Genomic DNA, 13,784 nt, shown 5'->3' with positions numbered 1-13,784 from the left:
AAATAATAATCAAATGTTCTCTCTGCTCTCGACAGGCCGCTATGCAGACCTGCAGGTGGAGTTTTCCGCCGCGGTGAAGACCAGCGCCGAGCAGAAGGAGCTCATCCTGAAGCTGGAGCACGACCTGAGCACAATCCAGGCCATGTCCTCCCTGCCACGCCCAGACGCGGAGGGGTCAGAGGTCAGCAACATGGAGAACATCCCGGAGCCGATCAAAGAGGCCACTGCCATGTTTGCAGGTACGATGCTAGATTTGTGATCGTTAAGGGGCGCTGACAAAGTCTCTACTTTGTCTCACATCTTTTAAAAGCAAGCCTTCTGATTAAATCAAAGATGAAGAGTTCCTTTGTTCTAATTTAAGCCTTAAACGTTCAGACAGAAGTTATATTTTGCCTCGTCGCTCGCTCAAATCTGTCCGTCAACTCGCATCAAGTTTTTGTCACATCTCACTCTCAGATTGACTTTTTATATAATTACACTGCTGCTATAATTTACTTCTGTCTGAGCGCACAGCACTACATTAATGGAATAATCATTTTAACAGAGCCCTGTCATGGCACAATAGAAGAGGAATTAGCAGTTACCATGATAGATACCATGCGTCCTGTTTATCAGATACTCCAGCCACTCTTTGTTCTCTAACAACCAGCTCAGTGTCATTTGATATGACAGACTTGCTTCAGTTTTTGTGACACAATTGCAGCTGTTGTTAAGATGCAGAATAAAAACTAAGAGACTTTTAAATTGTGCCATAATATCGTGGAACTGGTTGCAAAAGATTTGATTGACAGACTGAATATTAATATTTCAAAATCTGTGATTGGTGTACAGACGTGCGTGACCTCAGCTTTTCCCAACAAAACCACGTCCACTTTAAACCAGTGAGAGGAGCACAAAAAAAACTGGTTTAAAGCACCTGTGAGGAACTTATAGCTTGTGTTGATTTTGGCGCCCCCTGTGGACAAAGCCGTACCTCTTATCTCTTTGCTGATTTTGTCCTGTACATGCTTAAGTGGTGCTTTTTAACAAAACATCTCATCCTGCTTTCTTTACCAGTCACATGTCCCTTTAAATGTTTGCCCTGGAAAATGTAAACAAAGGCAGCGTGCAGTTAATCGCTTCGTCTGACACCTACCCCCCCGCCAGCAGATTCAGGCATTAAAAATAACTATATAGAAATAATCAATCTTGTCGCTGATGGTCTGGTTTGATTTTGTAGGTCATAAAGAGGCATCAGAATTAATTTCAGTCTGTTTCATAACCAGTGAAAAACTCCTCACAGGAGCTTTAACTTTGGCTGAAGGTTTTTTGTTCAAAGAGAAACACCTCCCTTATAATAAGAAGCTGATTGAAGATATCAGCCCAGGGGCCCGACAGTAAATGTGGTGATCAAAGGAATCCGGCTGCTCAATTCTATCATGCTCATGACAAAGAGACAAAATAGCACGAGCCAGATTAGCAACATTTTGTCGTTAAAACGTCGTCTTTTATCTTTAAAAAGTATATTTTCCAGATAAATCTGTACCTACCTACCTGTCATTTTAGACACGTCTTGATTTAATTAATGATTTAATTTGTATTGTGTCATTGTCTTATATCTCTTCAACTCTGTAATTAACGTCACAGTGTTCAAGCTTTGAAATTTCCACATTGAAAGCTCTCTGTTTTTAAAGAGGTGAGAGCACATGACAAACTGTGAAGATACTGACGTCTGATTTGCCGACAGCACAACGTCTCTGATTGAACTGAGGTGAACCTGCTGAGCTGAGCCTCTGCAGGGGGGCTGTCTGTTTAAACACTGCAAACCAGCCTGATTAGAGGGATTAAGGTGTTTTATTCACTTCATGCGACAATCAAGACCAAATCCAGTTTAGAGGTGTTCCCTGGATTTAGGCTGACACAGCCTTATTACAGATAAAAGGGATGATGGCTGGCATCTGATTTAATCACAAAATTCAGTTATATTTACCTGTTTTCATGCAGCATTTACATCCATGTGTGTGTTTATAGAGGAAGTGAATTATCTGCATTATGTCCAGGTTCAGGTGTGACCCCCCATCCTGAGCTGCCTCAGGGCCAGATGGACTCTCTGCTCTCCATCATCTCCAGCCAAAGGGAGAGGTTTCGCTCCCGCAATCAGGAGCTGGAAGCCGTGAGTCACGATCTCTCGCACGTCCTGTATTCCTGAGTGTTTTTTCCCCAGTGGAAACTGATTTCTCATCCCTTTGTTTCCTCTGCAGGAGAATCGCTCCGTGCAGCAGACCATGCAGGCCCTGCAGGCTGAACTGGACAGCCTGAGAGCAGACAACATCAAACTCTACGAGAAAATCAAATTCCTGCAGAGCTACCCCGGCAGAGTGCGTCAGTGTGTCTGAGTGTGTGACTGTGAACGACTGTGCTCCACAGGGGTGACGTTCTTGTTGATTCGGTGAATCTGCAGCCTAAAATATCTTTGTTTTCTCTGCACTGCAGGCTGGAGGAAGTGATGACACCGTGATGCGCTACTCCTCTCAGTACGAGGAGAGACTGGATCCGTTTGCTTCCTTCAGCAAGAAGGTACAACACACGCAAATAAGAAATGTTCTATTAAACACTTTGAAACCATCTGATTTCTGTTTCAAAAGTGCAACAGAGTTATTTTTTTGAATCACGGGCTGCCTCTTACCATTTTTATATTTTTGTCACCATATGGACTAACTATGATAGCATACAAGCATTTCTGGGTATTGTAGGAGTGGAATAAGAGCTTGATAAGGGAGGTTGAAGTAAATTAAATCTAGAGGAAAATGACCCCTCATTACTATAAATAACTCACTGAAGCAATCGCACTGATCACCCCTAACTGGCCGTATGTAAAATAAAAAAACAGCTGAAAGTATACATTCTTAATTTTGACATTAGTTGCGATTTTCAAAGACAGTATGCTCGTTTGTGTTTGTAGGAGCGTCAGCGCCGATACCTGAGCCTCAGCCCCTGGGATAAAGCCACTCTGAGCCTGGTAGGTCTCAAACACACACACACACACACACACTCTGGATGTTTGCAGGGGGAACTTATTTTCATAATTCTTTGAGAACTCTTCCCCTTTTCTTGCATTCACACTGTAAGAATTGGCTGTTTTGTACTCGTCCACCACAAGAGAAACTTTTGAGTGAAGTCAGTGTGTGGTAATCGGTCAAACCACAGGAGCTGATGCAGCAACCACCATCCTTTCAACAGCTTTCATCAGCTGGCAAAATAGCTTAAAAAGTATGAATATAGTAAGATATAGATTCATCCTTGTTATTATCATGAAACCCACTACACAAAACAAACACATCTAAAGCCCTAGCATCCTCTATATTGTTGTTCTTGTATGTCAGGTTGCTCTACCCTCTTGCTAACGTAGCTTCAGAATTTTGAATTACAAACATAAGAACACAACTGAAGGTCTGTCGCTCTTAAGGGCTCCCCAGCTGCTCGAGGAGAGTCCCCTGAAATGTTTTGTCCAAAATAACTTTTTTGTGCTTGTGTCACCTTCCTGACTCCTCCTCCCGTTCTTGTGTCTCTCAGGGTCGTGTGATTCTCTCCAACAAGATTGCCAGGACTATTGCTTTCTTCTACACCCTGTTCCTGCATTGCTTGGTGTTCTTGGTAGGCCTCCAGCGTTGAGCTTCTGATGCAACCTCAACTGGTCTGATTCATCGGCTTAAAGTGAAACACATCTAAACTGCTCACTGTGCTTTATTTCAGGTGCTGTACAAGACCGCTTGGAGCGAGAGCATTGGCAGAGACTGCGCTACTTTCTGCGCTCAAAAGTGCGTTTGTGTCCGACAGCTGAATAAAGTGAACATGCCCTTTTTTAACAATCAGGAAGTTCATGATGCATTGAGGTTTTTAATTTCCTCTATTCCTCTGTTACACACAGGTACGCGGACCACCTCCACCGTTTCCACGAGAACGAGCAAAACCTTTAAGCTGTCCCAGAATGACGATGAGATTAAGCTGGTCCTACACCCAGCAGCATGCATGTCCTGCATTAAACTAATAACTGTAGCTCCTCATGAAGACGGAGCTCTACTTTTCCTCTTGTTGCAGTAGCAATTTTCTCCACTAGGGGGCAGTTTAGGGCTTTAAACTGTAAATCAAAGGCTGATTGATGGAAAAATTGCTTCTTTGTGTTTAGATGATTGATCTTTAATCGGTTACAATAATATAACTTTGGATCCTTCCTATACTGTAAGATTAACATAACAATGAAGCCAATCGTTGATAGTAAATGAAGTTAAGAGTCTTATACAGTAACATTAACGTAACGGTGAAAGCAAATCATTAAGAGTATGTTTATCTGTGTTTCAAAGGGACCACAATATGTTCCAGAATATTCCCTGGGTTTGGCGGGTTAAAATAAGTTTAACAGTTAAGGTTAAAATGATCAGAATTCAATCATTAAAGCTGAAGTTTACGTTTTATTATAGGTTATTAGTTTATATTATAATAATGTTTGATTGGAGAGTGCACAGGCGTACAGGCGGTTATTTTAAGAGGTTGTGGTGGTGGAAGAATTAATACAGTAGTTTATAAGTTTACTTTTCATTCCCTGAAGATTTATCCGACGTGACTTCGATTAATGTTATTGATTATTTGGTGGGTAAAGTTTTTAATAACTTGTGTCTGGTGCAGCAATGTCCCTGTTGTTTGCAGCAGTAATACACTAACAGTTACTGAGTTTATGATAGTAATATTGTTCTAGACAAAATCTTATGCATGTTTACCTGATTCCTTCTTTTCTTTTCTGACTGATATAATCCAAATAAAGACTATGCAGGAATCCCTCTTGAGTTATTTTCACAGGTAGCATCGTCTGTGTCTGCCCTTATTCTGAATGGTAAAACAGTCCTTTTAGGGTGCAACGGCAACTGATGGGCCGGTGTCCTTCTTACATCAAACCTTTGTTTTTTGTGGGCAATGAATATGTCAGAGCAGTATGTCATCCAGAGCAACAGTGAGACTTTAACTGCTGATAGACAAGTGGTGGGAAAATCAGCTCTGATTCTCAGCATTAAGCCCAAAGTGATCACTTGTGATCCGGCCTTAATAATACTATGATTAATACGGGCGCATGCAGTATGATAATGACAGCGTTTGGTGGAGGTAGGAGTGCATTGATATCTATTCATGGTCAGATAACATCTCTTGGTCCCAGTAGCCAACGCTGTGTAGGTCATTAAAAATCAGAATGCATTATTGTTGCACTGGATAACGTATTCCTTTTTGAAATGAACCTCGACACTAGATTATTTTGATTCTAGCCAAAATACAATGTCTTCTGCTGCTGGAGCATTGTTTTGTTAATACGCAGCTGAAAATAGTCCCCAATGAACGCACCATTTACTTGTTTTAGAGTAGTTTGCTCAAAACTGTGCCTGGTTTAAATTACATTTTTATAACATATTTTAAAGCTGTATGTCTTCAGTATGAATGAATTGGGAGGTCACAGGGTTTTTTTTATAGACTTACACAAGCTTAGTCATTTAAGCATTACAGCAGGAATGTAACGATAGTCTCTTTTACAGAAGTCGCGTTTTAAAAGAGGCAAATGTGGCCTGATAGTGAGCACTCAGGGAGAAGAGGTCTGTTTAACAGCTGATCCTAGTGAAAAAAGTGGGGGAAGTGACTGACTAATGTCTGCACTGAAACACACACAGGGAATAAATTTGCTGATCAGTGATTCGAGCCTCAGCAGTCCCTCTGCCGGCTGCCTGCATCTGAGTATGACTGAATTAGACTGCATTATTCATGAGAGGCCTCCTCTTAAAGAGCACCTCGGCTCACAGCCATTAAAGACTAACGAGACTGGCAGACCACACACACACACACACACACACACTTCCTCCGCCGTCCTAAATGTGAAGCCTTTATTTTTTTGCTTATCAATCAGAGCAGACTCTGAGCAATCTCAGCACAATTACAGCCTCATTCTGACCTCGACAGCGGCATTCACCTTTAACCCCATGCTTGGATAAACACACCTTTTACCACCCTGTCTCCGTGTCTCTCTCCTTCATAACCTTCATCTCTGCTTCTCCAGCTGCACATCGACAGCGCCATAAATATTAACAACCTCCATCTGTGGAATAACAAAAGTCTTAAGTAAGCCTAATGGCCTCATGTTATTTTTTAACTGCAGTGGACGGGTCATTTCATGTGCACTGACTGATACTTTTATGACAGCACACCGATGGGTCAGCATTTTAATTTCTGCACTGTCGTGTTTATTTTGAGGCCGTTCCAAGGAACAAAAGTCACCTGCAGTAAGTGAAACAAACTGTACTGTAGGAGCTTAAAAATAAGACAATATTGGATCATTTCCTCTTACTTTCATAGTCTATATCTCTCATTTCCATCAATAGTTCAGCAGAGGGCAGTAAAGTTGTGTTTTATTATGAATATGAATTATTTAGCTGACTCTTCTGACTGTCGTCCCTCTTGTCTGTCTGCTTGCAGCATCTGACTGCATCTTTTTCTCCTGCTGCTTTTTTATCAACTCAAATCAGCAACATATCGTTTTTACGTCCTTCTAACTTTCTTAACGGGACATTAAGTGTGACAGTTATATCTGTTGTCTTCCTGTAGCAGATAGCCTCTTAGTTGTTTCATCTATCAAATGTCACCTGAGTTCCTAGTACCCAAGCCTACATCGTGAAAGATTTTTAGCATGCAGGATGTTGGCTAACATCAAAAATACACATAACCACCAATTACATTTTCTATTTTTCAGGTTTATTGTAGGCTATCACGATCAAAGACTTCAATGTAAGCTATAACAGTTTATAATCTTAAAATAGTTAAAGGCACTATGTATATTTACAAGAAATTCTTAGTGGCTGTCAGTGAACTCAGCACTCAGAAGTGAACTTAGCATTCTGCTGATTAAGCAAGCATTAGCCAAAACAGTGATGTGACATACATGAAACTAAACATGAGTTATCCAATTAGTTAAACTGTTTTGCTTTGTAAAACTACAGTATTTGTTTGCATCTTAAAGTAGTATCATGGATAATGCTAGCTGGTGAAGCTATTTGGGAAGCTAGACAACTAACATCAGATAATATTTTGCTAGCCATGACATAAGTGAGCAAGCGAACTAAGGATAGCCAGCTAGCTGTAACTCAGCTACGCCACATGGATATGGTTGCTTCTTAGTCTTCTTAGTTGATAAAGTAATTTGCCATATAGGAAGCTATAGCCAATTTACCAGTTCAGTTAGCCACAGAAGTCTGATGGATATTAACTGATGTTTTCCACTTAAGACAGTGTACTTAAGCTAGCTAGCAATTAATTTGCATTTCCAAGCAAGCTAAAGTTAGTTAACAAAACCCAAACGAATTGAATGTTATAAATTGCATGTCAAATTTACATTTGACCAGACAAAATGGTAAGTTAATCACTAGATAAAACTGTTGTTTTTTCTGCTTTGTGTTGAACTAAGCTAACGTTAGCTAGTGTTGCTCACTGTTAGCTCTGTAGGTAGCAAAGTAAATCAAAGCACTCAGGAGCAAGAAAAAAACCCACTTCTTTTTCATTCAAACTGTATTGAGCAATCTGTTCAATCTTTTGATGTTTTAAATTAACATTATGTAATAACTCCTGAATAACTGAATCCTGCTTTTTGCTTGTCAGGTAAGATTTTTTTCCCCCTCCCATTCATTCAGAGGCTTCCTCCTCATTCATTTCTCTGAGGCTGTGAAAATCTCATTCATTGAACACACCATTCAGGATTTTCCTCCATTGTGTCCCTAAGAAGCTCAGACCATAAACTGCGGAGGACTGTTGCATGGATACAAAGGGTGTGTGGGAGTGTGTGTGTGTATGCACGTGTATGTTTGTTAAGAGAGTTTGGTGCCTATTTGTTTGTGTCTGTGTGTGTAATTTTGTGTGTGTATTTGGAATGTGTCATTCATTTTATTTTGGATAAATCATTCAGTAACATCTTAGCCTTTCATTATCCCCTTCCCCCCCTTTTAAAATGCCTCTGTTCACATTTCTAGCTTTCTTCCTCTCCTCTGTCTGCATGCAGTCGGTTAACCCCCCTTTATACCCTCCCCACCCCACCCCATGGGTGTTGCTATGGAAACAGGCCTCCTCTGTCAGGTGGCTCCATGCTGAACACTCCCCGGCGCTATGATTTGCTCTGACATCGTCTGGCTGATTCACTCGGCCACGTGATCCTGGTTCAGCAAGTCCGGATGCTGAATACAGAACCACACTCTCTCTCTCTCTGTTATGACCCCTGCCCCCCACCTTCATTCAGTCTCCTCCCCACCCTTACTTCCTCTCACCTTATCTGAGGAAGGTGTTAGATAGTGACATGGGGATTTACATCATGTTAATTCACATACAAAATGTTTGGTCGTACGGTCATTGCAACGTCAAAAAGCCAAAAAACACAACAGTTTACAGTATTTTCAATGTCATATTATTTGTGTGAAGTTTTACTGTCACTTTACAGGAAAAAAAAGAAAGCCAGTCATGGTCCAATTTGTAGCTTACATATGTGAAAAGCCTTCTATGCACAAACACTGAGAACAGACTTTCCTTTAAAGTAGGTGACATCTTGTACTGTATGTAGCAGTAAACTATTATTATATATATAATATATTACACTTCTGTGCTAAATACATGATTCTGATTGGTTAATCACAGCATTCCGAGGTCTGTTATTTCCCAATAACAGACGGTTGCTATGAAGAATAGACCGTTGCTAGGGATTCAGCTCTAATCAAAAGGAATCAAAGGACTAACTGTGATCACGTCAATCCGCCGAAAGAAGTCCGGTAAATTTGATGTCTGTATTTGAGGTCTGTTTATAGTGGACAAAAAGAAAAGACATAAAATAGCGGAGAGAAAGCAATAAAGGTTCAACGGTGCAAACACTGAAGGCTACAACAGAGAGATCTACAAAACTGAAGACGGCACATGAAGTAAACATTTAACAGAACACAGTACGGGATACGGCGGTGTTAAAAGGCGGTGAATGGAAAAGAAATTTCAACAGATTCTGACAGTGACGAGACAGAAAATCTCAAACCAGTTCACCTTGTCTTACTTCACCATCAGAGGAAATGTTTCCATTTAATGTGAGTAAAATTCGTTTTTGATATTGTCAGTTAATAGTTGTGTAATAAGCAGTATAATGTATTGTAAGCAGGTTGTTATCGCAGAGTGGAACCACGACAAGTTGAGCAGGACCCCTATGCAAAGTTTAATAGTGACTTTATTGTACTTTTTTTTTTTTACTGTTGGGTGGTTAGTATGTAACTTAGTATGTAAGTTGCAAATACATACAGTAAGTGCAGTACTTGAATAAATATCTTCCACCACTGAACATTATGTTATCTAATGGACAATAAAGTTCATTGAATTCATTTTATTTCCATGACAGATTGTGAATATCTGACGTGCTTTCCTGCACGTTGTTGTTTCCTTTTGTTGTTTACAGTGTCACTGATGGTCTGTTTTCGCTGCGCGCTATCTTGGGCTGAGCTCAGATGACATCATCACACACATCATGAATCATCTCCTGCAAGCTCAGCGTGAAAGACGCATCCTCAGGTACAGGGTGACACAGAAAACATTCACCTACACACACACACCAATGTTTCACCAGCAGGTTATCTGAGGATCAAAGCTGCTAATTTCATTTCACCTCGATGGAGGCGATGAAAGTTGGAGTGACTCAGCTGGTAGGATGACACTTCCGGCACTGTGGTGAGATCTGACTGGGGCTGAAACTGGTTAGTACTCCAACACACCTACAGGAATGAATCAGCCCCTTAAAATCCCCATCCACAACATGTAAACTGAACCTCCTGTCCAGTCCATTTTGTTATCCCTTTAAAAATCATTTGACCTTTAGACTTTTCATTTTCTGTGTCTCTGCTTCTTCTTCGGCAGATATTTATTTGTGTTTTCAATGGGGCTCCAGGTTACAGCATTTAAATGCATCGCATCAAAAATTATTATCTACAAATGCAGGCGTTGGTATATTGTGTGTTTGATAATGAATAAAATGGCGGCTTCAAAGGCAAGCCTAGTTGTCTGTGCGACTCAGGATTGTATTTTCCTAGTCAGGAAACAGTGAGGGGCAGCTTCTTATTAAAGCCTGCTGACACATTGATCCTCAAACGGTCTCTGGAGGCCAATCTCCCTCTCAACCACTTTAGATGCTTTCACAGGAAATCAGCTCAAAAGCATCTTTTTTCTCTCTCTTTTGTCTTTCAGCCCCCTCGTACCACTCCCCTGTGTCACCGCTCTGAAGTCTGAATGAGGTATATATTTGAACTCCTGATCAATGGTGCCCACAGGGAGGTCGTGTTGTTTGTGTGCAGTGTTATGTCATAGGTTCCTGCTCTGCCATCAAACTGTACTGTATGTATGCACAGAGGACAAGATGGAGAACAGACTGACCTTAAGAGGTGAAACAGGAGGAATTAAGAGTGTGACAAATTGATGGATAAAGACGGGATTTAGATACGGAAGTAAAACAGAGGTGACGTGTAACAGCCAGTGACTAGTGGGTTGATGACCAAGAGGTTGAAGCATCTCCTGCCCCCTCGAGGCTCCTGTCGATTCATCCTTCCGGCAGGAAGTGTGCGAGGATCAATAAGAGGCGAGGGTCTCTGGAGGGAGACATGGAGAGAGAGTCCTCGCCCAGCTCAGGACTCTTTTTGTTTCATTAAGCAGCTCCTCACTCGGGTATTTTAGGTTTCTGCCGTCACATTTTTACTGTCTTTATCTTTGAAATCATTTAAAATGTTGCATCTACTCTTCTGCTTTTGTTTTCTAAAAGCGGAAACTGTTTTTTGTACTATGGCACAGACATTACCATCCTTACTGTTAATCAATTTGGCTTACCCTGATATTTATGTATAATGAGTGATATATCGCATTCATCATACTTAAACAACCAGCGTAGCATGATCTGCAAAATGATTTGCGACCAGGCAGTCACTAAAAGACCACTATCTGTAAAGTTAAGTTAGCTAACTAGCTAACTAACGGCAGCTACAGTTAGCAGCAGTTAGCGGGTTACTTATGATGATTTATTATTTGCATATAATCAGTAGGCCATTTAAGGTTGCATAAGCAGGAGCAACCACCTTGTTAACAAAATGACCAAAAGGTTTCCCTTTTCTTGCTGTAGTCGGCTTTTGGACAGCATGTCAGTAAAAGTCCCCACAATTGTAGGAGAACAAGAAAAAGTGTGTCATTAAAAGTCCCCACAACTAAAAAATTATGTAAAAGTATGTGCCGGCAAAACGTCCCGCAACACTAGGAAACTCAAAACTGTTAGTTAAAGTTTGCTACAATGGTATTGAAACCAGAAAGTATGTGTCAGTGAAAGTTGCCACAACCATCTGAAAACCAGAATTAGTGTGTCAGTAAAAGTCCCTTGAAATCCCTTAAGCCAGACAGTGTGTGATAAATAGTGTGTGTCAGTAAAAGTACCGATAATGTCTCTTAAACTAGAATGACCGTGTCAGAAAAAGTCCTTACAATGACCTTAAAACCAGATAGTGTGTGCCTTTAGCAAGTTTAGCGAATGCTTTTCTTTGCGCGACCTGCTACAAACCAGCAGAAAGGTTACAGATTACTTGGAACTGCATTACACATACATTAGGACCTCTATGATGTTTTTTGGATCCCTGAGTTTCTTCCTTCGAGACACATCAGCATAGTGGCACATAAAACTGGCAGCATTTCAAACACATGCTTCCTTTAATCATTTGTCTACTGCTGATCATTAGATGGATCGCTTGGAGCTGCTTAACAGCTGAGAAGAGTTTTTAACACAAGATCACAGTGTGCTCGCTCTGACTAAAAGCAGACATAGAGTGGCTGATTGAGGAAGAAACACTCTAGATTAGAGGCGCTGACCTTCTAAAGCAGCTTGTCCTCTCCCACTACCACCTGTCTGCGGCCTGACCAGGTTATTATTTTAGCCCTGACCCCCACCATGAAGCCGCAGAGTCAATCCACTCACAGAGGATTAGTAGTGGAGGTGTGTTATACGCTGGGTTGTAAACATCACCCAGCCACGTGAAGACTCTCATTCTGCCAATGTGCGTAATGGTGTCAGTCTCATGAGACACAGCAGAAGTTAAACCCTGCTGTGCATCTTGTTAGTGACTTAATGAGTAACAGTGACCTTTCTTTACAGAACTTTTTATACATTATAATATATGGCTAATAGGGGTGAGACAAAATATCTATACAGCAATATATCGTCGTCCTGACGCGTGCAATACAATTATCGATATTAATATTTTAATTTACAAATATAAGTTGCTCTAAACGGATTTCCCTGCGATTTTGACTCACCACGTCACTACCTCATGACTCCTCGCTGGTGGCGCTTATGACATGAATGAGGGTAACGTGAGCTGAAATTGATCAGCCAAAGAAGAAGTTATTCAGATATTGTGATGCATTATTATATGATTGTCTTGCAATATATCAATTATTGCAGAATCACTGTATCGTGATATTTTCGTTATCATAGGTATATGTCTTATGACATTTTATCCTATCCTATTGTATCATATCGTATCATTTTGTGGGAGTCTGCAAATCACATTTTAAGGTTAGCTTTCTAGTTTAGCTTTTTTCTCTCTTCATAGTTAAGTCGGCATTTCATCAGTCAAGATAGAACGTAACCATTAGTTCTAGATTATCATAATAAATACAGTGCAATTAAAAAAAAGATGTGACTTTATTTGTCTCTTTGTGTGTGTGTGAAAGAACAGTTTTCAGTTAACGGGTCAAAAGTCTGAAGGACAGATATTAGTGAGAAAACAAAGAGAGAGTGTTTGGACCAGCTGCCGCCCCCACTTCAATGTATGTGGTCCTGTTGGCAGGTCAGTTCAGCTGATGTGTGTGTGTGGCCCCAAAGCTGAGTGAAAAAAGACTAATTGTATGTTTTTGCGATAATTTCTTATGCGGATGTTTTTTTTTACTAACACACACGAACACGGGAGCTCTTGTATTGTGTCAGTTATGGCAACAATAAAAGGGCGTGGCTCCTTTAAGGGCAGTCATCGGTGGCTGTTAAAAAGATCAGTGAAACAGACACACACACGCACACGCCCCCCAGTGAAGAAGCTGCATTCAATTCAGCCAGAAACACACAGGATATGCCAGTGTACGAATATCCCTTCACAATAAAAGCCTCGAGGGGCACGTTTAAATTGACAAATGTATTACTTAAAAAAAACGTGTTTTTTGAATATTGTGCAACACAGGACATTTTCTGGTTGCTTAATTTGGCTTTTTGTGAGGTTCCCTTTTAAATGTCAACTTTTTAGGAACAGAAAATTAAAGTGCTGTAGTCAGGACCACAAAGTATTCTTAGTTCATGTTTTCCATATGACTTGACATATTGTAGTTTCTAAATCCTAGGAACTTTGTCATTTTCCATACTGTCATTTATGTTCATTCATTCATTTAACATCCTAAACTACAGTTTTCATGTGCAGCATTTAAATTGGAGAGCATGACCAGATTTATCAGTTAAAAGGCCTGGTGGGACTTTTCTGTTTGGCATCTGCCCTCACTTACTGCCTTCGTGTGCATTTTGTATATAAATGGCAGCTTCAGAGACCCTCTGTTGTTGGAATAACACACATAGATTTTGATTCAGCATACCTCTAGAAGATAGATTTATCTTTAGACTGAACACATCCCTTTCTTAAGGGAGCTCCCTCTAATCACAGTAATTTCTGATAGAAGTTGATGCTTTATTT

The 13,784-nt window shown here is 40.5% G+C and overlaps 1 protein-coding gene across 1 annotated transcript in view; it reads left to right on the top strand.

Annotated features, from left to right (window-relative positions):
* Positions 1 to 4,810, top strand: part of cux1b (cut-like homeobox 1b) — a 64,505-nt gene extending 59,695 nt beyond the window's left edge. The window contains exons 15-22 of the mRNA XM_069669134.1: positions 36 to 239; positions 2,040 to 2,152; positions 2,241 to 2,357; positions 2,473 to 2,556; positions 2,942 to 2,998; positions 3,553 to 3,633; positions 3,733 to 3,797; positions 3,908 to 4,810. Of these exons, the coding sequence (XP_069525235.1) occupies positions 36 to 239; positions 2,040 to 2,152; positions 2,241 to 2,357; positions 2,473 to 2,556; positions 2,942 to 2,998; positions 3,553 to 3,633; positions 3,733 to 3,797; positions 3,908 to 3,956 (770 nt within the window). The 3' untranslated portion in view covers positions 3,957 to 4,810. The remainder of the gene's footprint in view (positions 1 to 35; positions 240 to 2,039; positions 2,153 to 2,240; positions 2,358 to 2,472; positions 2,557 to 2,941; positions 2,999 to 3,552; positions 3,634 to 3,732; positions 3,798 to 3,907) is intronic.
* The last annotated feature ends 8,974 nt before the right edge of the window (positions 4,811 to 13,784 follow it).

The sequence above is a fragment of the Semicossyphus pulcher genome, unplaced genomic scaffold, assembly GCF_022749685.1.
Source record: "Semicossyphus pulcher isolate SPU_LCO1_2020_fin unplaced genomic scaffold, fSemPul1.0.p SCAF_19, whole genome shotgun sequence".
Lineage (NCBI taxonomy): Eukaryota > Metazoa > Chordata > Actinopteri > Labriformes > Labridae > Semicossyphus > Semicossyphus pulcher.
The sequence above is the reverse complement of the archived record's forward strand: the minus strand, read 5'-3'. Positions and strand labels throughout refer to the sequence as shown.